General features: G+C 37.7%; 1 protein-coding gene across 7 annotated transcripts in view; it reads left to right on the top strand.

Annotated features, from left to right (window-relative positions):
* RIMS2 (regulating synaptic membrane exocytosis 2) overlaps positions 1 to 26,953 on the top strand; it is a 473,994-nt gene that overhangs the window by 391,487 nt on the left and 55,554 nt on the right. For 6 of the 7 annotated variants that reach the window (XM_064507622.1, XM_064507626.1, XM_064507627.1 and 3 more), the window contains 2 exons: positions 3,265 to 3,437; positions 25,630 to 25,871. In XM_064507622.1, coding sequence (XP_064363692.1) covers positions 3,265 to 3,437; positions 25,630 to 25,871 — 415 coding nt within the window. The remainder of the gene's footprint in view (positions 1 to 3,264; positions 3,438 to 25,629; positions 25,872 to 26,953) is intronic. The other variant, XM_064507628.1, reaches the window with a different exon arrangement.

Below are 26,953 nucleotides of genomic sequence, written 5' to 3'. Positions count from 1 at the left end.
TATGTTTCATCCTCTGTGTTATAGTCACTGAAACACTAACAAAGAATAGACTTACAGTAATAAGGTATATCTTAAAGTCAGATATGGTCAGAAATGTAGGGGATGGAAGTCACTGAAGTAAGAACAGCAGTTGAGACCAGACTTTATGGATGAGTTTGAAGTATTTGAGCTTTGTCCAAAAAAGATAAACAATTTAGTTTCATGTTCTAGATTTTATTTTGGTAGGCAGTTAAGAGATGCTGGGACTGCAATTAAGAGAATAGGTAAGTATTTAGTGAGACTTTTAAAAATATATATTTTATTTTAAGACATCTGTATTTAATGAAAAGTTCGTCTAAAACGTTCTTTATTCCAAATCTAAAATACCCTGAAATAGTAAGGATCAAATAATATTTATTTATCATCTGGCCTAATCTGAAATACTTGATGGTAAATATTCTTACCTAGGCACTAGGTAATGGCCTCTTTCCCCCCTGAGAGTTCAGGAATGACTTACTTTTAAGCTGCTGTTGTTGCTTTTGCAATTCTTCCTTCTCACTGTCTAGCAGTGGATTATTACTACTGTGCTAGTTGTTTTTAAAATGAAAATACAATAGGGCTGTTTTATTTAGGAAAATGTCTGTTTTGATGTGGAATACATTTCTACCAAAAATGTATTTTTAAGTAACGGAGTTAGCTTATCGATGTAGAAATTCAGCTGACAAAACCATAGGGTTTTGAGACTTTCCATGTGCTGTAGGAATGACCTGTTAGAGTGACTTTGTAGGAGTGGAGTGCTGTTTGCTCCTTCCTGTCCCTTGGATGCATTTCATTCAGAAGATTTCTTTTCAGTGCCTGCGTGGCCGGCTCACTGTGGAAGCTGCAGGTCGAGGTCTGTTATTCTGTGAATCACCACAAGTAATTATCTGTCCTCTAATTGGAATTTAATTAACAATTCCATCAATGATTTACATCTGAAACTACAGGCCATCTTATTTCCCTCTAGTCTAGCCACATTAGGTCTGCAATGTTAGCTGTGTGTCTACACCGAGGTCACTAGCCACTGTAAATATGACAACTGCTCATATGAGCACATGTGATTTAGCTATATGTTAGCTCTACTGGGGACCAGTGGTAGTGCAGCCGTGGCAGCATGGGGTTCAGCATGACAGGCAAAACCTACCTGGGAGCCTAAGCAAATAGTGAGACATTGGTCTGAAGGGAGCTCTGTGTTGCCTTTGCTATACTGCCTGGTAGTAGCCCAGTATACCAGGCTGCACTTCCTAGACTTTGTAGTATAAGGCTGAACTTAAGGCTGAACCAACTTTTTCAACACAAACTTCACTCATACCTGTGACTTCAAGGTAGGAGAATCCCAGGGAAAGTTAGCTGGGTGAAACTGAATAGATATGACTAGATACAGCCCCACTGTGCTAGGCTTTACTATAATTATATAGTTATTTTTTCTTTTCCGATGTGTTGAGCAGTTGCTCTTTTCACAGGAATCTCTGCAAAAGAAGAATCTTCTAGTATAATAGTCCCATGTCTCTGATGATCAGGACAGTTGTTCAACCATTGTTTTTTATGTTTCCAAATGATTTTGCTAATAAATAATATGTACTGTCTTTTTTATCAGGCGAAAGTATTAATGGCATTAATAAAACAGTCATTAAATATTACAACATTTAAACATTAGAAGTACTCCATAGGTTTATGGCACACACTCATACTTTAAGACCAAGGAGGGTTGCTGATTCTGCAGCAAGCATATGGTGTAACCCGCATGAACACTTTTTCTGCTCTTGCTTTAATTTTCCCATCTTGAAACAGGCAAAATAACTCATTATTTGTAAGACTAACATTTATTTATGGTAAAATAGGCACTCAAATGCTATTCTTCAGGGAGGTAGACACTGTGCAGTCTTTCAGGATATTTCCTAGTGTAACTTCTTCCTTGAAAGAAAGCAAAAACAAATGGTCGATGTACTTCATGGAAGGCAGTTATTGTAAAACTATAAAAAAGGGAAGAAATTACATATCCAGACTTCAGTCTTCCCTTCTGCAGAACTACCCCAAGTCCAGCACTTTACATTGTGAATGATTTTCTGCAGGTGACTGAGTCCAATTTGCTACCCCCAGCAGTTCAACAAACTACTGAAATATTGTGCAGAATAGCTTCTCCCATTGTTTTTGCTAAACCCTCTCTGTGTTGCTCTTTACGTCTTTTCATACTGTCTTCTTTCCATGCCAGCCAAGCAATTACCTGGTGATCGTGGACAGTTCCCCTTACAACGTTGTTTTTGTCAGATTATTGGTTGTAACCAATCAGATTTCTCTGTCCACAGAAATGTCTGTATATAGAGAGCGAGAAATCTCTCTCCACAATTTAGTGTATGACCATGTAGTGCAAAGCAGTGTGGCACAGACTTAGCACTTATTTAGAGCTAACTTGTGTAACAAGGATAGTATAGCCATAATATGTTGTTCAGATCTAACTTGAATCCCCCTGCATAACACTGCTGTATGTCGTGTACGCTTACCTGTGATCGCCAGTCACCTGGCAGTTCAGTGTTTGGAGTATGCTGACAACAAGGCAGAATACTATTGGCATCTTTGAATGTCTGAGGCATCTTTGTATTTGCAGTGCAAATTATCTCTAAATCCTGTCCCTTCATTGTTTTGTCCTTTTGGACTTCCCAACCCAAGAGTTCAGCAAGATGTGGCTTTGTTTGCACAGCTGCAATGTCACTTCCTCTTTTGATTTGATAACCTCATCTATCTGTTGCTTTTTAAAATAAGTATTAACATTTGTCAGGCAGAAGTTCTTGTAAATAGGATAGGCCCCAAGAGAGACACTTTGTAGTTCGCTTGGAACAAATTCTGTCTCCTGTTCAGTTTTTCGCTAACTGAGCAAACTTGGGCAAGTCATTAAGCCTCTCTGCTTCGCTTTTGTGCACCGGTAAAATACTTGTGGTAAGAAATACTCTACAGTGGTTTATATGTCTTTGCTAAGATTTGTGAAGCCTTTAGAAGAGCTGGAAGTTTTCTGCAAGTTACTCTATGGATCAAAGTGAGAAGCTAATAACCAGCTGGATAGCACAGCAGAGTAAAACTAATATGAACAAAGACATAATTTGTATTCTATGTCAGTTAAAAACTTCATTATAAAAATGCCAGGCAGTCTGGTGATACAGGCAGTTGAGATATCATCAGAGACCGACTCCAAGGCTGATTTGTGGTAGTGTCACTGACAACATCCCTATCTTTGTCTCTTTGCTCTTACAGTACCGGTCAGGACGGGATCCTCAGCATGGCTCAGACAATGTTTCCAATAAGTCTTCAGACAGCGATGTCAGCGATGTCTCAGCTGTGTCAAGGACAAGCAGTGCTTCGCGTTTCAGCAGCACGAGCTACATGTCTGTCCAATCTGAGCGACCAAGAGGAAACAAGAAAATAAGGTGAGCTTAACACCAGCCATGGCCACCTAATTTAAGTAACTGATCGCTTTTCAATATCTGTGTTTGAAATGAATATTTTGCCTAAATTGAAATCTGCGGGAAATTTGCGGAATACTGGTTTGAATGCACTCTACATGTAATGCTTTTTGAATTCTTTATGCTATTTGTTTTTAGCAAAGTCTGTCATCTTGAGTTATACTAACATACACTAGGATCAGAAATGTCTGCTGTCAGCAGGCATTAGAAGCACTTAGATTTGCATTTTCTGAAAACAGTTTGGTAAAATACTTATTATGGCTAAAAGGCCAGTTAAACTTGCCATTTCTTGCCAGCAAGTGAGAAACATCTTAATGTACTTTTTAAACTAGAGTTGTACTTTTGCAAAAGTCTTATTTAATATTTAAACAGACACAGATATATATCCACTGTGAATTAATCTTTGACAAGATGTCCACAGAGCATCTGTGAGCAAAACACTCCCATCTCCTTTGCCTGCACCCTGTGTGCACTCAGAGGAACTTGGGTTCAGAACGAATGAAAGATAATTTTAACCCACCTGCGTGTCACAGAAAAATTTGATGTCAGATCAAATTATTAATTCTCAGAAATATGTCCTCTCAAGAGAAATGATGATTTTGAAAAATGATTTAAACATCTTTCTGTTTATATGAGCACTGTTAGGACCACAGTGTGTTTGTCTTATGGTTATGTATGATTTTGTATATGTGATGTATTGCCATGCAACTCTTACTCAAAAAGGGACTTAAAAGTCTGTCCTAAGAAAAAGTCTCAATTTAAAGCTTATCTAGTGTAGCCTGGAGGATTAGCCAGCATGCTTTAACTTACGACTATATCTTTCTTTTAGTTTTTTTCTTTTTCTTATACATGTCCTTTCTTGTGAGTTCATGCATGCTCTTCTCTCTGAACCTAACTTTACTTTGTTCTTTTCTTTTTTCCTTTTGCATGCCTTGTTCAATTTTTATTGACTTCAGAAGGACGAGGGATATAGAGGAAAAAAAAGAGGGAGGGCTGGAAGGGGATGAACAAAATGAGATATTTCCTGAGGAGGAGGAAAAAGAGGAGGAGGAAAAAGCGAAGGAGCAAGAAATTAATGAAAAAGGGGAAGGGCAAGAGGTGACAGAGAACTGTGATAAGGAGGAAATCAAAGGATCAGGGCATGAGGAAAAGACCCAAGAGGACCAAACTGAGGAAGGGAAAGAGGATGTCAGGTAAAATATATTTCTGTTTTTGTAGAGCTATTTTTTTTCCTCTTGTACCTGGACCTTATTTCTCTTCCCTTTTTTTTCCTTTGCATAGCGTGCTGTCTGTGTTCTTTGTAGCCTCTTTTACCTACAACCATGAAACTTTTATATTTAAGCAAGTTTCACTCCAGGTTCAGTGAACTTGTTCTGCATACCAAATAATGCAGCACACTAACTTCACTCATTATTATGCATGCAACTAAAGCATGTTATTTTTTAAATTGGTTTAGAGTAGAGTTTGCATTTGACTATATAAACAATAGAAATTGTAAGATACCTCTTTATATTCCATGTTTGAATTGTTATTTCAGGGAAGAAATCTTTTGTTGAGTGATATCTCATCAGTATCAAAACCATCTTTACTTTTCATTTGTGGCAGTACTAAAGAAGAGTTGGATTTTTTTTATCCTCTTTGTGTAGGTTATAAATGTGCATATTGATTGACAATTTACGTGGATAAGCAAAGAGTCTCTCTCTTTTTTTTTTTTTACTCAGTGTGAATAATATTGTGGGTTGCTGTATTGTGGAAGGGTTATGTACCTCTGCTGCTGTATTGTGTCCAGAAACATTTCAGCACAATTGGATCTGATTTTATCAGCTAATATTCTAGATTTACACATTTTACCACAGTTCCCTTTGAACCATGACTTTTATTGTAAATGCATGACATTTTGTATTGCAAAATCCATGTAATTTGCATTATGAGAAATACAGTATTCTTTCTTATTAGCAAAAAATGAGTTTGAGATTTGCTGAATATTATTGAACCTCTTTTCACCACATAAGAATGGTAAAAAAGCTCAGAAAAAAAATTACTTTCTTCAAAGCTTCTAATGTTGCTAGTATATACTAGGGTAAGCATAGAGCACTCTGCAGTATCAGAGAGACTGCATTCCACTTCCTTTCCTTGCTACATACATATGTGTGTACATGCCTGTACATATGCTCATGCACGTGCACGCGCGCATACACACACACACACACACTTGTTTCTTTTATTTCAAACAAATAATTGCTCTCATAAAGTGTTCTTTCTAAATGGAGATACCAAAATCAGTTCACCTGCAGTGGAATGGAGAAACGGGAGTTCTTAGAGCAATTCTCACGGTGATATGAAAAAAGAATCAAAATGTGTAGTGTTCAGTCTGGGGTGGTATGGGGTGATATAGCCATACAACCACTTTTGTATATTGTGTCATCATTCCTGCACTCCTGTGAGTGCATTTTAGAGTTCAGCAAAACTAGCTGTTTATAAACAGCTGCCTTGAAGACTGCCCTGTATACTTGCTCCAGGGACTTCTAAAGGGTGCTGCAGGAAAGGATGTTTTGAAGACCTTTTTCTCTCCAGGATCCCAATAAGTTTCCAGTTTCATGGGATCTGGAAGTCCTGCCTCTCAAAAAGCAGGACCTATTCACTCAGGTTAATCTTCAGTTAAATGTTGTCCTTACAGAAACTAAAGTCCTCTTTGAAATGCAACTTTTTGTTCCCTCTTTCAGCTTACACCTCTGCTTTTTAGCTCCTCTCTGCCTTCAGGAACACAGTGGAAGTCAGGAGTCTCTGCTTGCTAGGGAAATGAGATATCACTAAGTGGCTGCTCTGCAGTGACTTTGTGTAAGGTTTCTGCCCCTGCCATGAAAATCAGTCCCTAGCCCACTTCGCCCATTTCTGGTATAAAAGTTGTGAATAAAAAGAACAGTTACTCTATATCCAAGCTTCCTTTCATGTGATGCAGTAAGTGCTCATATTTTCAGTATTTTCTAAGCAGTCTGCTAGGGTAGGAAGCAAGCTGAAAAGCACACAGATTGAGATACATATATCCATAGTTGGGTACCATTAGCATACTAAAGTAATTCCTCTTAAGATTAGTAATTATCCTGTCATCGTGACTTGTGTATGCAGTAGACAAAACAGAAGGTAGAATAGATCGTAAGCGTCGATGGTAATCCATTTCCTTCTGATGGCATGTTCTGCAACTTGCAATATGCCCGATTTTCCTTAAAAGTTTGTCTTTTTTGTATTTATTAAATGAAACGATTATTAATTATTAGTCGTTATAAAACTTCATATATGTGCTCAGCTGTGTATACAGGTGTACTTTTACTGAAGTCTTACTGAAATTAGTGAATACACTGCATTAGCTTTTGGAGTACTGGAGTACAAAAAGTTGATAAATCTTCTTGGCTGAAATAGCTGTAGAGTGAGATTTTGCCTTCATGAAACCTTGTAAAACTAAAAAATGGCATATGGTTGATGTACCGCTAAAACATAATTGTGTTCTTTTTGGCAAGGCATGTTAGTAAACTCAAAGCATGGATCAAGCTTTCCTGATGTAAGTTTTAAGGATTCCTTATGTACAGTTGTTTTGTGTTAATGCTGCTAAATATTTTGCTTGAATGGAAGACATTATTTCTTATTCAACTTATATTTAATCTGTTAGATAAAAAATTCCCTGAAGATATCAGGGACAAGAGATCTAGACATCTTAGGTCTAATGTGTGAGCATTCATAATTTTTAATCACAAGAAATCTGTTTCAGACTGTTCTAAATTTTAACTTTTCTTAACATTTTTTAAATATCAATGCAAAATATTAATTCTGATAAGCATGATAGTTTTGTGATATCATATCAATACACAGCAACTGTAGTCATGAGCCTGGGTTTCACTGTCTTAGACGATGCTCAAATACAGAAAAAAAATATAGCCTGTGTTCCAAGCACGGACAGTCTGTATAGTGATATAACATATTGATTTAGAGGGGAGAACACAGGAGAATTAAATGATGCTCCACGTGACAGGAGATAGTTACAATAAAGGCTTAAGGGCATTTTGTTAATGAAGAGTACAAAGGGGAAACTTGAAGAAGAAAAATAAAATAGCTTTGTGAATGCTTCTGGAGAGCTCCTCTCAAGAGTTTGAAGCATTGAGGAGAAAGCATGAGGTGCTTGTTAGAAAACACAGCAAGTGGATGATGGGGCAAGCCTGATCAGCAGCAGGAGCTCATATTTAAGTCTTGAATGAGAAAAGATAGATGTGATAAGGAACAACAGTTAAAATAAAGACAAGCAACTTATGTTCAACTGGATAAAGAAAAAGGATACCTTGGTACTGAGGTGCAATTGAAAGGCTGTGAAACTTATCTTTTCTACTGTATTCTGGATGGGGATAGGCTAGGTAGATTGTCAGGGCTGGAGAAAAGCACTGTGATAGCTGGCATATGAAATGGCAAGAAAGTAGACAAAACATTTAGCTGTGTGGATGGACAGAGGAGTTAGAGATGTGACATAGGAACGATGTGCAAGACCCAAGTATGTGGACCTTATGTGAAGCCTGAGTTAAAAGTCCTGCCCACATAACAGCCATGAACAACATGCATGTCCTCCATCATTGGGAGGAGAAGCAGAGGAGAGGTCTTACAGGGAAATACGGAGGTCAGCAATACTGAGTTGAAATTGGTAATTCACAGGGAGGTGCCAAAGAAAGAGGTTCCCATGTAGGCAGGAGAAGACTGGAGGGAAGAGGAGAGGGAGTTCTGTGAACTGTCAGTGCAGGGGGGATAATGTTTTGACGTACTGTTGCTGAAGGTATTGTTGGTTTCAGGGATAGCAATGATAAAGCCTTGTGGGACCCTCACAGTAAACTGGGTGGACAGAAAATGAGAAGCTACAAGAGGCGTGCTGAATGCATGATTAGAGAAAGAGAAAATTCAAGAGACGATGCACTGTTGAAGCTGAGGGAGGACATTTCAGAAAGAGCATGGTTAATTATAGCAAGGCAAAGGAGAGAACAGTGTGCTTTCAAAATCTTAGGAGATCATTACAGACTTCAGCGGAAGGAGTTTCAGCTGAGCGCAAAAGGTGAAAGTTTGGAATCTGAAGTGGAATTGGAAAACAAAAACTTGGCAGAGTTATTCTAAACAGTGTGTTTAATTAATGCAACGATGATAAGGAGAAAGGAGATGTGGCAATAGTTGCAGAGCTGGTGAGAGCAGGAATAGAGAATCTGTTTTACTTTTTAAAGGGATGCGTCAAAGTATGTTTCTATTATTTGGGAAAACAGCCAGTGGTGGGCAGGTGACTAGAAGCAAGAGTAAGGAAAGTAAGAGAGGTGGGAGCAAGGGAAATCAGAAGATAGCATGCAGTCACTTAGGCAAATGAGGCAGCTAAGGAAGAGACCCAGTGAGAAATTTCTACATCCATGACAGGGGAGAAGGAGGAAAAACCTGTAAAGGGGAAAGTGCAGAGATAGTACAAGAGAAGAATAGATCATGTATTTTGTTACATTTTGGAAGAAATCAATGTGATCCTGTGTGAAAAAAATAAGTGAAGAAGGAGAAATAGAGTTGATTAACTAGGAAGGTGATAGAACTGATGAAGGAAAGAATGAATTTGTGGTAGGAAAAATCAGCTGGGATGTAATTCTTCAGAGGCACTCCATGGCACAAGAAGCACAGTGGAGAACAGTTTTAAGCAATGGGTTTGTTCAGATACAAAAATTGTTCACTTCGTAACAGTTCTTCATGCTCTCCATGTCATTTCTTTTGTGGGCTGTAAAGATTCAACTCAGGCTCACTTCCCTTTCTAGTTCTTTTATGTGTGTGATTCAGTCGAAAATATTTAGAGAATTTAATTAAATAGGTTTTGAAACCAATTGCTGATGAGCATTAGTTTCTTAGATTTTCTTTATGTTGTAATTTTAGTATTTCAGTTTTTATGAGTTTTCCACACTGATTGCAGCTATTATCAGTTAAATGCAGTGTTTTGCAAAGCTGAATGAAAAAGCAGGTCAATTCAGTCTGTGCAAGCTCCTCCGTAGCAGTGGAGGCCAGTAACATTCTGTGAAAACTTACTTTCTGGTAAAAATATCAAAAACTGTGCAAGAGATAACAAGCATTAGGAATCTGTTTTCAGTGTGCATATGTTGTTTGGTTTCTTAAAGCTATTTCAGAGTGAGTATAATGCTTGCTGCAACTGCACTAATGGGTGAAACACCTTAATGGTGCCTAATCTTTCTAGCAAAATAGGACATTTGTATGGGAAAACTGTAGCTGGGGGCTCTTTCTCTGTTGTGTGATAAGTCCTTTTGCAAAAGAGCAGTACAGGCAGACTGTGCACTTGATAGGTCCAGCAATGACTTCCTAGAACTGCTGGATTTGTGCTTCTGCAGGTCATTTAAACCATGCACAAATAGGCCAGACACTTCAATGCAGCATGTCCAACTGGTATCCCTGGCCATTCCCTAGGTATTTTGGGTAACAGCATGGTCAGAAACACACTAGAACATCACTAGAACAAATTCAGGTTGTGCTAAGCACTCAGGAGCCTCTCCTAAATGAGCAAAAGCAGACTACAGGCAGGAGGAATGACAATGGCAGCAGCAGTGTGTCCCCAGCTGCCAGTGTGCCCCCCCCTTCCCTTCCTGCAACTGAGCCTGCTCCTGGCATGGGGCGAGGTGGGAGAAGTCCCAAAACAGGGCTCAGCAGAAATGGCAAGAGGTGCTGGGATGCTGCCACTGCCATAACAGGCGCCCCTTAAACCATTAAGGTTCACTCAACTTTCTTTTTGCCGTGATAGGAGAGAGAACCAGGCTGCAGCTATTTAACATGAATGTTCATGTAATTTTTCAAAGATGTCAGCATGCGATTTCCCCCAGCTTTCAACCCAAGGTATCGGTCTAATAAGTTCTTTAACTTCATAGCAAAATGACCTTGCTATTCTTGGGATCAGAACTGCAGATTGCAGGTACAGTGTTCACTAGCTCTTTTCACATGCAGATCACATTATTCGGGCAGCTGGAGAAAGGATGCTGGACTGAATGCTTGAATAAAAAAGCATCAATTTTATTTTGTATATCTCCAGCATAACTTGTCTGTACACTTGTAATTAGATAAGCAGAGAGCTGCTTACTATTTACGAGTTTGTGGATCTGAAATCAAAGTAGCTGAAGCTAACTACTGTTTTCAGTAAGATTTCATTAATTTTATTGGCTGTGTAAAGAGGTTGTTAGCAGTTTGTGACAAATTCTTACCCCATTTAAAGCATGGATTCAAAAACATTGCATTTTGTTGTAAGTTTGTTATCTTGTTTAAGTATTCCACATCAAGGCAAATCTTCAAGAGCTGTAATACCAGCTGTGTCTGCAGCAACATATACAGCCAATAATTCGGCCATTATTTTTTGCGCTTACACAAATGACATACAGGAGAAAATTTTCTGTGACTTCTGTAGAAGTATTATGGAAAAAGGATATCAATATATTAATAGTTTGGAAGAGAATTATATTAATTCATGTATTCATTGTGAAATCTGTACCAAGAGCAGAAAACAAATCATTGTAGAAGTCTAACAAAGTCACCTAAGATATTCATCACCATCCATCAAACCCATTGGGGAATCTTTTTTTCCTGTTACTTTTCAGTTAGCACAAATGATGTACAGACATACTTTACAGCTAATAAACTTATTTTTATCCACTGGGAAATAATGAAGTAATCAGTTTGGAAGTACACATTATTAACAGGTAGACAGTGAGAATACCTTATGTAGAACAGTCTATATTTTTGATGTATGGTGCCCAGCAGGGAACTCTCGGATATTTTTTTTTTGATAACAACACAATATCTTTTGCAACTGCTTCCCTTTCTATGGAACTCCTGCACTTCCACCTCTACTGAGTGTCAGGTATAACCCGTGGTCCAGAAAACACTCAGGTGTACTCCCATTACTGAAGGTTATTTGAAAACAATGCACCAGTAGTTTTAAAAAAAAAAGGTGCAGATGGAAAACCCTTGAGACATGCAAGAAGTAGAGGTGAGGATGAAAAATTAAAATGTGGACTTGTTGCAAATATAATTATTGAATTATTGGTTTTTGCACTTCTAAGTGTGTTAAAAAAAGCTCATCTTCTAAAACCTAAAGCTTATCTTTTTTAAACTTGTTCAAATTGTAAGTTTGAATTGTAAGTTCTTCAGACTGTTTTTTTCTCTGTATTTGGACAGGGTTCAGCACAACAGGTCCATGAAACGGAATAGCAATAGCAAGAACTAAGTGTGGGGAAAAAACTTATGAAAGCAAGGAATTAAATTAGAAAACTCCTTAGGCTTTTCTTTCTTTCACATTTGTGATTCTATAGTTCTATCTTAGTGCTGTGCATTTTCACTGTTTCAAAGATATCTGAGTATTATTTTTGAATAGAAAAGTAAAAAGATTCTGTAAAACTAATTTAGTTCTTTTTGTGATTCCTCTAAATGTACTTCATTAAAACTGGTGAATAAGATTATCAGCCTTCTAAGAAACAAATATAATTTTCCTTCTTTTAACTTTGTAAAGATATTTCTAAAACGTAGGTACTGGTTTTGTCCCAGTATAGATATCTTATTGGTATTTCTTGTTAGTAATATGATAACAGCTATCGGTTAGGCTCTTGTTTTTCAAAATTCTGTTCAAATCAAACGCTTTGAGGAGGCTACTTGGAATTCATTGAGATGGTCCATCTGTCCTAAAATATTTGCAGTTATGACAGCCCTTTATCCATATAAATTCAAGGCCACTAGGGATAAACTTGGTATCCTCAGTATTGAAGTCTATTAAATCTCCAGTATCACTGTCTGTTCAAATCTGTCACTGGTATCAGTTGTATGAAGGCAAAGGACTATAACCCAGATAGAACTGAACATCTTCACAAAAGACCTTCACTGCAAACCATATAAAGCCTAAGGAAATGTACTAGCAAGACTTTCAAGATTTCAGTTGTTCAATGAAGTTGTTCAAGGCAAAGAGCACCAGACCATGCAGAGCAGGCATGGAGGGTGCTAGGAAGACTGGCTGGGGTCTGGCAGTTTTGATTCATGCCAGAGGCCTCTCATCATGGTCACCTAATGAAACTGTCTTTGCTACTGATACAGGCAGTGGTGATTTCAGGCCTTTCTGGTGTATCGTTACGAAAATTGTATTATAGAAGCCTCAGTCAAATAAGAGAAATCCTTGTAAGCTGCTTGCTGCTTGTTTTTTTAAGAGAACTGTTCATCCAGTCAGAATTGTGTTCCTGAAAAAAAGGAGTATTTATGGCAGACATTGGTCAGAATAGCATTTAAAGGCACAACGGGTTGAGAAGTGATGTCAGGTCTCAGAACTGTTAGAAACTTTTTACATTTGTCTGAATTTGGATATCCTAGTTGTGTTGGCAGTACAAGAAAAATCAAAATTGAATAAGAGTAGGTGTCATAAAAGGACCTTTGAAGCCTCTACTCCTCTGGGAGAAAAGTCTCACAACTTCGTTTTCCTACAGCTGTGAAAGATATATTCCCAGACCCGTCTGGCAAGTATGATATTTTAACTAAAGGTCATGAGCCCAGTGCCGGCCCTATTTTTACTTACATTGTAAGATGATGCTCCAGGGGTGTGCCATTGACCATCTGTCTGATTTTAAGGTTATTTGAGCAATGTTATCTGAACGTTCTGGAGTTCAGTACTCTCACCGTGCCTGCATGGTACTCTTACCCATCTTGAGAAGCTGCAGCAGCAAAAGCTAATGGAGAATGTGTCCATAAGGTCCGTAAAGCACTACCTAAACAAACAGGGAGGTGCTTCATCATGTGGCCCCTAGTAGTGAACAAAGAGCTTGTGTGCTTGGGTAACCACTATGAGCCCAGCACTTCCCGCGAACATATTTCTGTGGTGGCCCACGATAAACAACAACAAACCAGTGCTCCAAACATGCATGTAGACCCAGTAGTTCCTTGGGTGGGGGTCCTGCTCTTTCTAGGCCATAAGACCAAGTTTGCAGACTCAAGTTCAGAAAGATGTAAGCCAAATTTCCTCACAACATTTTTCTTTTTTGATGGTCTTTAGTTTTCTCTATGCCTTTCTAATCCTCCCCCACCCCAGCCCAAAGTGACTCAAAGTCATTTTGTCAAAGTGACAGAAGTCAGGCGAGATCACGATGTCCCAGATAATGTCTCTTTGGTTGAGGTAATTATGGCTTCAGATCTCTTGCTCGTGTCCATTTAGCTCTTGGTCCCAGAAGATAAATTTGAAGAGAAGCTATGGTTTTGTGAGATGTTAGCAGTGTCTGTTCTGACCTTGATTTTTTTCTGGAGGCCTCAAGCAACCTGGATTTACAAGGAATGGAGGATATGTCACTGTTCCTTTATTCTTTAGACCCCTCCCACACACACATTAGCAGTACAAAAGGCAAGGGGCCTGAGCAGCTCCACTTTGTACACTGCTGATCAAAACAATCCAGTCTTTGATGAGTGAAGTATAGATGCAGCTATAGTGAAAACCATACTGATTACAACCATTGAATTAAACAAAGAGTTTTCAGGACATCTAGTTCTTCTCTGTGTATTATGTCATTTCCCCCTTAATGTAGTCTCAGTAGTGCTGGCTATCCAGTTCCTGCATGATTGTCTTCAGAAGTTTTCTAGCTGTCAGTGTTTGCTAAATAAAAAATCTTCCTTATAGATAATTTCAGTTTAGCAAAAAAAGATGGCACACCATGGTTCCTCTTACTCTGAGGCAATGTGTGATTTCTCTAATCTGCGTATATTTTTGAGAGTTTATACCTTCAAGTTTGAAATTTTTCTCACTTTCCAGGCTTGACTTTACATTATTTCTCTGGTAGTTTTAGGTCTTTAGGTCTGGTAGATTTAAAGTTTGCTTTATCTATTCACTGCTTGCTTTTCATTTCAAAGAGCTTTCTTTAAATTCTGCAGGGAATAAACCCGGCCAACATTAAGCAAGCTTGCAGTATAGTTGTATTTTGTGATTTAGTCAGCATCATTAATATTTAAAGCAGAATGATCCCTCTCTGACTTTTCTCAGTTGGAAGACTGTAGTTCAGGAATATGTTCAAATAAGCACATAACATTCTAACCTTCAAATTAAATACACACAAGGTGCATTTCTGTAAGAGACGCTCAGTCAAATTGCCCGCTGTCAGTTTTAATTCAGCAAGCCTGCTGTTAACCCGCTAGTAAGAATGCAGGTGCTTTTTTGCCAGGGTGGATTAAAGAAAATACTCAGCTTCCTAAATTCTCAAATTGTGGATGACATTCTACAAAAGATTCAGTCTTTATTTAGAATCCTGTTTCCTTATTGCCAAGCTTTCAGAGCTCCGATAAACTGCTTATGTTTTACAAACGTATATCAAACTAAAACGAGAACTGACTAACGCAAGACTGCTGCACCTTAGCTATCATTCTTTCTAGGTTTCTTTTGAAGTCATATATATATTAAATGTTTGCTTTAGTTCACTTTATCAAAGGAAGGGATTTCTGCATAGATCTACTAACAGAGTAATAAAGCTTTTCAGTAACTTTGTGAAGGAAAACTTGAAAAAGTTTGTTAACAGTAGATGAACATGAAAATACTATTTTTGTTGACTTGTAATTTTAATTTAATTTAAATAAAAAAACTTGTTATAAATTGTATTTTTGAATAAAACCAATGGCCAATTATTCTTTCTGAGATAGCAAGAACTTTTATTAAAAACTTCTGAAGTGCTGTGAAAAATTCAACTGCTAGTTTTTGGAAACAGTTGCCTATTAAATTTTTCTCCTCCATCGCTCATTTATTGTAGCAATGTTTGATAAGTAATCCAACAGCATGGCCATGAATAATTTTAAGGTGTTTTCCTATTAAAGAAAACCATCTTAGGCATGATACAGAAAAAGCTATACATCTATTGGTTTGTAAAATGCAATGGACAGGAATGTCCAGAGCTGGGTATATAAATGAGTGCGGAAGATTCAATTTAAGTCAGCCAATGTACTGTAACTGGTGAGGTATTTCTGCTTTGTGATTAAAGAGGCCTTTAAAACAGTTACTTCCATATTGTAGAAATACTAGGTTATTTTTATTTTCGGAGGTACACACATGATTTCTCTGAATAATAACATATATAACAAAGTACATTATCATGAGTATTTTATTCACTAATTAATTTCTCATGAAAAACATAAATATTCCATGATTAGACCAATCCATTAAAAAGATTTACTAATTACAAGCTCAGTTGTTTTCCACCAACTTTCTTGTTATGATTTCAATAAAATAAACCTAATAGTAAAGTCAGTCCAGTAACTTTTTGATATTAATATCACAAATGAGTTGATAGGATAATTTTTGGCCAAATGAGTCTCAGGAGACTAAGTCATTATAATTTCACACCTGTAGTATCTCTCTGTGATGTAAATTGGCAGATGAGTACATGCATTGGCCGGAAGCATTGTTCATATGGCAATGTTAATTCCTACATCACAGCTGTCCCCATAATGCTGTTTCCGTTCATTTTTTTCAGCAAATCAATGAATTCAAAACCTTTCCAAATGAGTAAAGAGGTCTATTAAGAATAACATTAAAATTCCTTTCCTGCTTGTAAAAAGCTGTAAAAGAAATTCTCAGTGGTCTTCCAGTCTCACAGGGGATAAGTGTAAGAAAATACCTCTTACAACAGTTGAGAAATGGTTAAAATCCTTTCCCTGGGACATCACAGTATGTCACTGAACTCTTCCCTTTGCGAAGTGCAAGTGCTTTATTTTAGTTAGGGATCATTTACCAGAGAAATCAGGTAAATGACAGGGAAGTATTTATACTGAATTTATATTGGGAAAAAAAGAAACCTGCAAAATCCCCCCAAAAGGCTTCAGTGTAAATCTGATTCTCCAAAACATATCCTTCTGACACAGAAGCAAGCTGATATGTTCTCATTTCCAATTCAGCAGTAATGAAGACTGCAAAAAAACAAAAGAAATCCTCAAAAATCCCATTAGCAAGATGCAATACAATTGATAGTGTTACTGTCTTCTTCATATTTACAAATATTAGTATTACTGCAGATTAGAAAGGTGACTGTGTTAGATATTATTATTTTTAGTAAAGTATGTTTGTTGCTGGATTAAAAACCAAAAAATTGAGATCGTCATGATAATTTTAGTCTATCTGTTTAGTATAAGTCATGCTTAGCAGCATATATAATAACATTTTTGCTCATTCTTTGTCAAATAAATTGGTATTTTTCTATGTGATTTGCTAATGATTATGCAGTCACTGAGTGAATATAAGAATTTTGCCCTGTGTACTGTGCTGCTTTCTGCCACAGACTGGCACAGTTCAGGGCTAGGGTCTGATTTATTTTAAAAGTAAGTTTTACATAACGTTAGCAGTACTTTATTCCAGAAGAACTCCTACTGATGTGATGTCAGCTTACAAGGTTAGTAAAGAGAGAAGAGGCTTTTTACATCTGCCAACATAAAATATCTGTCTTGAAAGTATATTAGTGAGGAGAATGGTAAAAGAAAGAACAATGAAAGGTGGATTGTGGTATTATTTTAACATATGAGATAGGGGAATGAGAAGTGTTCTCTTTACAAGAGTCCAATTATTCTTTTGATAATTCAAGGAGAGAAAAATCTGACAGTGGCAGAGGATGCCTGAGAGAATATGATCTGTTTGTTAAATGACTGTATGTAGTAAGAAAAGATTTGTTTTATAAGCTATGTACAAATCCATACGGTCAGAAGCATTTTATCTGGAAAACAATGATGCAAGGTGTTTCTTACTTGTCTTTGCTCCCAAATTGATAATATTCTTTCTCTTTGATTTGGGTTAGTGCCTGTTTGTCATGTTTCTTGTATCTTGTCTTTGGAGAATGACCGAAGCAGTAGATTTACCTAGTTTTACTTTACCCTTTCATGTTGCTGCCTGTTGAATTACTTAATATACGGAAAAAATGGGCAGTACTTCCTTGTTCAACAACATATGCTGCATGCAGAAATCTTAATAAGGTTCTTTAACGTGTGGGACTTCATAATTGCTTTTTATAGCAATGATAGCTTTCAGGGGAAAGTCATTGTAGTTCCTCCATCCCTATTCTGCTTGGTTTGCCACATACTGTAAATCTCAACAGGCATGATAAAGCGTAAGGACTCCGAGGTGTCAGTGTCCATTCTCCCCCGCCCCCAGCCTCAATGAAATACTCCTGAGGAAATTTGGCACTTGTGATACTGATCAGCCAGTTTCTATAAGAGAGTTTCTGTTTCCTCAGGCAAGAATCTGACCAACTAGTGAGATACTATCCAAGATTTACAAATGGTTAAAAAGTAGTCAGGTTCTTTAACTACAGAGACAGGTGGACATTTCCCACTTGGTAGATATGAAGCAGTGAGGATTCAGTGTGTCTGCAGCTGCTCTCATGGAAAGTATGACATCAGCCAACAATATTATTTACTGATTAATTCCAAAATAAGTGATTTTTGTAAGCCCATTAAATGTGCCTTTGGAGCACAAATAAGCCAGTCGGAAATTGTGAGAATCATAACAGTGAAGTTGCTGACTGTCATTTTTTTCTTCTTAAGATCCAAAAATCAACCACTCTCCACTGATCCAGCGATTAAACCAAGTTTTTAAAAGGAATCTATTTATCTCAGATCTGGAGCGTTTGTCCACACTGCAGCCCATCTTACAGCGTATGAGAGTTCCCAGCTACACTGCTGAATATCAAGTGGCTTTGGGACAGTTTTGCTGCCTTTAGAGGCACACTCCTTTTGCATTGTGAAATCTGCCTGCTAGTTAAAGGGTTTAACCCAAACCACATGGACTGTCTGTCACCTTCCTTCTTGGTCAGATATCAAGGAAATGGTCTGTCTAAAGCAGGAGACACCAAGACTGAATGAAACATCTTCTTGTGAGATCTGCTTCCCCACTGCCCTCCTACGAGGATTTCCTTAGGCTCTCTGCAGTATTCCCCTGTGGCTGAGGTATCAAGGGATCATTTTCAAAAGACCAGACCATAGGCATTGTATTTTGGGAGGGTTTTCTAGTGTTTTCTAGTCTTTCTGTAATTTGGCACAGATACTGACAAACCCCAGGGAGGAGAACCAGGTAGTTTCTGATTATCTGCTATGGTAGGAGTCTGTAAAACTTTGACAGCAAACACAGATCAAACACTCCTGTTTTGGAAACAAACGGGTCTTGCCAAAGAGGTTTTAAAGAAATCAGAAATATAATATGCATTTTCCCTAAAGCAATGGATGACTAGCAATTTTGTGATTGTTGACTGTTTTTCCTTAGAAGCAGTAGGAGAAAGCTTATGGCCTAGAATTGGCCTGGTCAACTGTAGAATATCAGAATTTGAGAACAATTTGATATTTATAGTTTCATTAAGGAATTTAAGGCAATGTCTGTACCAATAGACACATTCAGGGCAAAGACTTAAGCACTGTCCTGTGATCATCCTTACTGTTCAAACTGTTTCCATGCTCCTTGGCACACCTTTGTGCAGGACAGTTGGCATTCCCAGATAATGCCCAGGTACAATTCAGGACATGGCATGAGTCACGGACTATTTCCAGTAGGTATCATGTCTGAGGAAACCCTGTTTTGGAGAGGGTATAAATTAGCTGTGTGTATGCAAGGTCTCAAGGTCAAAGAATAGACTCTTTTATTTACTACTATAGATGTGGTAGAGGGCTCTTCATTGACAATAAGGACCATACTAAATTTCCTTTAGCTGAGTATTTGTCATTCTGACTCCCTTCAGCTGTCTAGCCCAGTATATTTTTAAGAATATATCAGAAGCTTAGGGTATTTCTTCTCCACTAATGACTTCAAATTACATGTATACACAGATGCCTTTTAATTTCTTTTCTTATGTATTATTTTTCTCTGGTTTGTTTTGAAGAGCATCTTTCTGCTGAATTCTTTGGGAATGTATTCCTTTAAAATTTATCTGTAGCATATATGGCCACAAATAGTTGAAGAAAATACGTTGTAGAATACATAGGAAGCCAACTTGTTCAACTTAACCCTGACTATTTGGAATAATTATCACTTGGGAAAGTACAAATATGTCAAATACCTGTCTTGAGTATGCTGTACGTAGACTGTTCTGACTGATGATTAGACTTCAGGGTTTGTTTTACACTTAGCTGTTACGTCGTTTAACTTGCATTTTAGTCTTCCCTCTGTTAGTGAAGAGATTACAGAGGAATACTATATTTTAGGACAGGTGTATAAAACTAATTCCCACAACTGAGAAGAGCTAGAAAAGAACAAGGCTGAAGGGGAGGGCCAAGTAGAGGAATCATTCCTTTTTCTTTACTCTCTTGAAAATTTAAGCACTGAAACATCTCACTGGAGTTTCTCTCGTACTTGTGCAAACACTTCTCCACAGCTCTGAGTGTCTTCAAGTGGTTTCCTGAATTTAGGGGTAACTCAGGTAGCAACATTCCCTTGTGAGCTTTGCCCACCACCCTGCTCTTGTTGACTTCTAGGTAGTGCCCGAATAAGCCAAGGTCAGTAGCTTGTCCGGTTCACTCTGTTTTCTGTTGCTGTTGCTGTAGGCTGCCAGGCAGCAGGAGTTTCTGTAATGATCTTGTTCATCTTTGGATTCTAATAAGGGTGATAATTATGTTATTATTCACATGTGATTGGGAATAGCATAGTTGATTCTTCGATATTTACCTTTCAGTTTTTTCTCCCCATCTAGGTACATATTCTCATTTTAAAGGATTTTTTTTTAAGATAAATATCTTACGTGGCACCTTGAAAACTATATTTTTAGTTCCGTTCTATTCCTTGTCTCATAGATTACTTTTATTTAAAGTCAGTTTTAAAATACTGTGGTATGTACTTAGATGTTCCAGGTTTCACAGTTTCCCAAAATAAAAGCATTTTCAAGTCTTACACAGTTTTGGCATCACCTTACATCCATGTGTCCGTATTACCTATGACATAAGTTATGTACATATTTATAATTTACAGCTAAATTTAATTTTATTACATGCTGCCACTAGCTGTTTATTAATATACAGGGGTCCAAACTTATGGATTAGAATCCAGACATATAGACCTGAGAAGTAATATAGATAGGTAGACTATATAGATATAGATATAGATGATATAGATATGTGTGTTTGTGGATGTGTATACATGTAAAGAAAACTCAATGGATAAATCAGTTTTGTTTCCTGTTAAGAGAAAAGGTTGTGGGATTTACTGTTTTACTTCAAAGTCCCTTTCATAGTACTGTTACTTTGGCAAGGAACCAAACCTGAAATAAGCCACCCTATTTATTCTGGGAATAATCCATTTCTGGCACTGTCACAAAACAGTCTTAGTAGAGGGATAGCTTAATGGGAGAAGATCACAGAATCACAAAATGGTTGAGATTGGAAGGGACCTCTGGAGATGATCTAGTCCAACCCCCCTGCTCAAGCAGGGTCACGTGGAGCACGTTGCACAGGATTGTGTCCAGGTGGGTTTTGAATATCTCCAGAGAAGGAGATTCCACAACCTCGCTGGGCAACCTGTTCCAGTGCCCTGTCACCCCCACAGTAAAGAAGTTTTTCCTCATATTCAGATGGAACTTCCTGTGTTTCAGTTTGTGCCCATAGCCTCTTGTCCTGTCACTGGGCACCACTGAAAAGAGTCTGGCCCCATCCTCTTGACACCCTCTTAAGATATTTGTATACACTGATAAGATCCCCTCTCAGTCTTCTCTTCTCCAGACTAAACAGGCCCAGCTCACCCAGACTTTCCTCATAAGGGAGATGCTGCAGTCCCCTAGTCATCTTCATAACCCTACGCTGGACTCTCTCCAGTAGCTCCGTGTCTCTCTTATGCTGGGGAGCCCAGAATTGGACACAGTACTCCAGATGTGGCCTCACCAGGGCTAGGTAGAGGGGGAGGATCACCAAACATCTACCAAGACTGATTAGTGAGTGAGGGCTTGGATGGCCAGAAAGTATAAAAGGGGTTTGGGTTCAGAGTGTTGATCAAGGATTCTGCTCATGAGCACTTCAGATACACTTTGAATGGCACTATAAGCCATTCGAAACCCTCTTAGTACTTAGTCCTCAAACCTTCGTGGAGAAAGAGGGATCAAAGAAAGATAAAGTCACTGCTATGTGATGGCTTTTTCAAGGAGGAGTGGTAGGTGGCTAGGTGGGAGCATAGCAAAGATGTCTTCCCTGCTGGTTTTTTTTCAGGAAAAAGAAAAAAAAACCTTGAATTAAAGGAAATATTTTTAGAGCCCTATTGGAAAAAAGCAGGGTTTTGTGAATGAGCTGTCAATATTAGTCATTTGTACTAGCATTGAGATACCCACACAATTCTAAATCTAAATTCTTCTTTCCTTACTTGAATTCTCACTCCTGCTTTTTTTAGTTGGTCAACAGAACCTGGCTGAATGAAGTCTACCTCACTGTTAGCAGGTATACAGTGCAAATCTTCATTTTGCCATACTGAAGCCCTTAAACAGCAACAAAGGAAGAGATCTTTCTAATGCATAGTGCTTTCATAATTAACTGCCTGGTGAAATTATAGCAGCTTTGTTTGCATGCCAACCTTTTTAAGCACATTGTTTTCTTTAATAGGGGTAATCGTTGCAATCCTTTGCACTGTAATAGAATTATATAGCTTTGGCAACGGCACATGAAGTACTTCAATGTGGTAAAGGCACATTAGACTAAGGAAATGGGAGCTTTCTTCTCAGTACAAGTTCTATGAGAAAACAGATTTCTGTTCTCACTGCTATGACCTTTCCTAAGGGTTAATATCACTTATAAAACAATATGACAGGAACCTACTGATTTTCTGGATGTCATTCTTGAAAAATGCATTAGTGGAATAGGTTGTTCTGCAAACAGTAGGAATAATACTCCTCCCGTCAACCTGTGCTATAAGAATTAAATCTCATGCGAAATATCAGAGACTGAATAAAGACTTATGCTACAGCCTTTCCCCAAAGGGGAAGGTCTCTCTCCAAGGATCTGTTTTCAAAAACAGCTCAACAACAAGAACTAAATAGCTCTAGTGTTCTACTCCTGTGTCAAATTTCAATACAACTGATTAAAAATTATTGAAAAGAAGCAGACCTGTCAGACAACACTTTCACATTAATCATATTCCCTTAGAAAACATGGGTTAAAAATAGCATTAAAGGTTAAATGGCTATAATTTTCTGATTCTTAGAAGAATTTTGCATAAGATAATGTTGAAGATATGAGCTCTTCTTGACACTGTCCTTCCTAACTCTTTCGGTGTTTGTTATATGCAGAATAGTGTTGAAACTGAGAATTACTTTCTGTAGCATCTCCTTTCAATGAAGCAATATCTAAAGGTGTTAGTTTAAATGAAAATATAGCATGTGATATAATCATCTTATGAATGAGTTGTCATAGCATTAAAAAGCCCCCAACATAGAGATTCACTTTTTTTCTTCTGTGCCTTCTTGTTTACCCCCATCCTATCCCACTCTTTTCTTAGTGTTAAATTTACAAATATATGTACTAACATATAATAAGAAGGAGGGGTGAAAAAGGATATGAAAACAACTTTCCAGTTATCACTGATTTCGAACCTTTGTTGTTATCTGTCCATTTAAGGACACTATAGCTATCTCTCAGCTTTGTTTTGTGCTTGTCCAGCTGCTGATGCTAACTCAGATTTTCCCTGATAACTTCCTTAGGAAGCACACCCAGTGTTTTTTGACATTGTGCATAAGGTCTGCTTCCTGGATAAACCAGCTCCTGTATTTTCCTCTGTTCATGCTGTGGCTTGACTCCAAGCATATTGTCTTCTCATGCAAATGCAGCTATCAACCAAAGGGCAAAAACTTTACAGATAGCTCTCAAATATCTTAAATAGTTGGATCACTGTTCCAAATCCGATGCCTCATCTCTTTTCCCCTTGAATCAGCTGGAAGGGACCCAGTGATGTCTTTGCTTTGGAGGGCACTGTATTAATTTATTGGACAAGTTTTATCGACAGCACGTTTATTGTCAAACTTCGTGAAGAAGGAACGCTACCTTCCTTTTTTGAAATAGATTTAAGCCATTATAGGTAAGAGGAAAACAGTGTGGCTATGCCTAACTATAAGCAAAGGAGTCAAAAATTACCCATGCCAGGTGTGAGCACTTTCATAACCTCTCTGTTCAGCCCAAAGGCACAGAAAGGAATCACAGCTATCGCAGAACTATTCCCCAGCCAACAGAGCGGGCATCTCAGGGAACCTGGGTTATTTTCACACTCCCCTGGGCAGAGAACCAAGTTTGTGTGTGTGTATGTATGAATTCATAAATAAAATCTATTCTAGAGCCCTTTGCTGAGGGGTAAAGCCTCACAGCTCTAGGAATAGCCTTTGTATGTTTTGGAAAAAATATTTAAAAAGCAAAAATAACCTTTTTTAGCTTTTATGTAGTGATGATTTTAATTAATTATTTCCCATGATTTCCAGAAATATCCCACATTTTTTTTCTCTATGGATTGCCTGGCACCGCATCTAGCATGGCCTTATTAATGAGATATGTCATATTGAATAGCATAATAAAGATCTAAGTTCTGTGCAGGAAGTTTCAGTAAAATTAAAATATCCTTTGTGTATATTATCAGGCCTGCATGTGCTTTCAAGTTTCCAGTCTGGGTATTTCTCCAGACATATCACATTGCAGTGCAATATTTGGATGTGTACTGCTATCCTCACTGCAGACTTTCATTTCTGTGCAAGGGAAAAGTCCCTTAACCCGGGCCACTAGGATATCAGGCCTGATCTGCTATGTGTCAGGCTGCCCACAATTTGACCTTCTGTCTGATGGCTTGAAAACATTTTTCTTCGGTTGATACGTCCTGGGATGTGGTAGCCTCACTGTTGCATTTGTGTACAGTGTCCTTTTGATCTGCTCTCATTAAAACATTTCATTTACTTGTATATTTCTGAAGTGTCTTTTCTGTTTAAATAAACAGATAAATAACATATTTTGTAGATGTCAGCACCTTTAACAGAAGAAATTATCATTAAACAAATGACTTGTCATAAGAGCTAAAAGCTGGGACAGTAATGAACATCAGGAAACACTTTCAGTGTTTCAGTACTTACGTTTCTACAGTGACAATTAATACTTGGAGATAATGGCACTTTCAGGGGGACAGCAAATGTCCAGCTCAACAGGAAAGAGTGTGGACAAAGGTAAAAACTTGATACTATGATAGATGAATCTCAAGAAAAGCATAGAAGAGACATATAAGAGAGATGGGGACAATAATATATTAGATTAGCTTTGTATTGAAGAAAATTTTCTTTTAAGGTAGCCTTTTTTTTACCCTATTCTCAGATCTTTCTCAAGTAATCACGCACTATAGTTAGTGCAGAAGGATCATCAGAACAATAGAGGGGAGCCAGGAGGTGCCTTTGCTTTAGCTTACTGAAGGGTCTACCATATGGAAAAGCATGGAAATGTATTAGCTATTGACTATTTATGTTTATAGGCTATTATAATGAGATATCAACATAGTGCAATACTTTCTAGTAACAAAGAAAAGTCTGATCAGGTAAAAATTCACATGTAACTACTATTCATCTGTGTTGGGTTTCTGCACCTCTGGTTTCCTGTTGAAAAAAGCAGCACTGTAAATGACATTTTCTGTGCTTTACTGCTTTGTTTTTCTTGCCTGGCCCAGGCAATTTTTCTCAAGCCATTCTCAGAGTCTACTTAGTTGATAAACTAGAGGAACAAATAATTGTGTTTGATAAGTGAAATATGGAAGAGCAACACTGAAATCATTAAGAACTAAATAAAAATGTGTATGAACATACTGGTCTTTTTGCATATTATTTTAAAGAAATTCTATATACAGTATCCTAATGTATTAAATCACTGATATGTTTTTGCTGGTAATGACAACCAGTAAATAAGAGCTTACTGTTTAAAACAAAATTTGGATGAGTCAAGTATGTTTACAGGACACCAAACAAGAACCTAACAATTAAAGTTGTTCCTCTTTACCTCTAAGAAAACAAACCCTACCTGTGTGAATTAGCTGCTTTTGCCCTCCAGTGTCCCAAAACTTTCCATCTGAAACCTGTCCTTTTCTGTCTTCCCCTTTTTACTCTTCTTTGTCTGCACTGTTTATCCATCCACTGGCTGACAGTGTCTTTACATCCAAAATGCAAAGCAGACAGATGGGCGCCTCAGGAAAGAACATGACCAAGAGCACCAGCATCAGCGGGGACATGTACACACTCGACAAGAACGATGGCAGCCAGTCGGACACGGCGGTGGGCACTGTTGGTGGTGGCAGCAAAAAGAGACGCTCCAGCATTGGTGCCAAGATGGTCGCCATTGTGGGCCTGTCGCGAAAAAGCCGCAGCACATCACAACTCAGCCAGACTGGTAGGAACTGGATTTTTTTTCTCTTGAATTATGATTTAAATGTATGTATTATTCATGTATTGCAATTTAATTGTTTGGATATCCTCTTGACATTGCCTCATTAACAATATTCTAGGGAGAGAAGAAATTGGTCAAACATTTTAATTGTCTGGACATTTACTAAACTTTTTTTTTTTTAGCAAAGATCCTTTTCAGGTTGGACTGAGGCTTGTATTTTTCCACTTGCTAGAACCGACTTAATGCAATAATCCCTTTGCTTCTCAGGAACCAGCGTGAGCTGCTGTACTTATGTTTGGGGAATTCTTATTGGTAGTTTGTGAAGGATGGATAAAATGCAGTTGCAAAATTCCTTCTCTTTTGTTACAAATAGTGCTTGCATATGTCAATGTTTTTTCTCATATTTGAACATGGGACATTCATTTTGAAACCAAACAATTTTCATGAGCAAGATTGTATATTACATTTTGCTGCATTAGTACAACCATTTTATTGCTTTTTAATTCCTTTCTTTTCAGCCTTCAAGCATATTCACCATCAGTATAGATTTTCCTTATTTCTGGTTATGTCAGTTAACATTTGTTAATGAAATATTTTACCTTGGAAAAATGAACAGATTTTCTGTGTTGACACTCAAAGCAATTAAAATCTTATCCACTTTTTTTATTCCGCCTATTTCAGGGAAAATCCATATAATGCACTCTGAAAAGCTCTCATTGTCAATTAAGGAAGCTGCGTAGAACTAGTGTACTTTGTGTGAAGCAGGATTACTTGTATTAAAATTACATAAATCCATAAATAAGCAATTCATATAGATATGCACATACATATATTTAAAGTTATATATACATGAGATACGTTATATATTCAGTGTCTAAGCAAAACAGGTGTAATGTTGCTGTATGGTTCAACATCAGTTTACAGATAGTGTTTAACAGTATGTGGTCCCATCTGAAGGTCTCCGTTGTGCTAAACACTCTTCAAGCATTAATAAGAGATTTTTCACTTCTTCGACAAGTTTGCAATTTTTATGGTGAAACTGAAGTGACAAGAGGTTTAATGTTCAAGTAAATGGAGTAAAATGA

Source organism: Dromaius novaehollandiae, chromosome 2 (genome assembly GCF_036370855.1).
Source record: "Dromaius novaehollandiae isolate bDroNov1 chromosome 2, bDroNov1.hap1, whole genome shotgun sequence".
NCBI lineage: Eukaryota > Metazoa > Chordata > Aves > Casuariiformes > Dromaiidae > Dromaius > Dromaius novaehollandiae.
The sequence above is the reverse complement of the archived record's forward strand: the minus strand, read 5'-3'. Positions and strand labels throughout refer to the sequence as shown.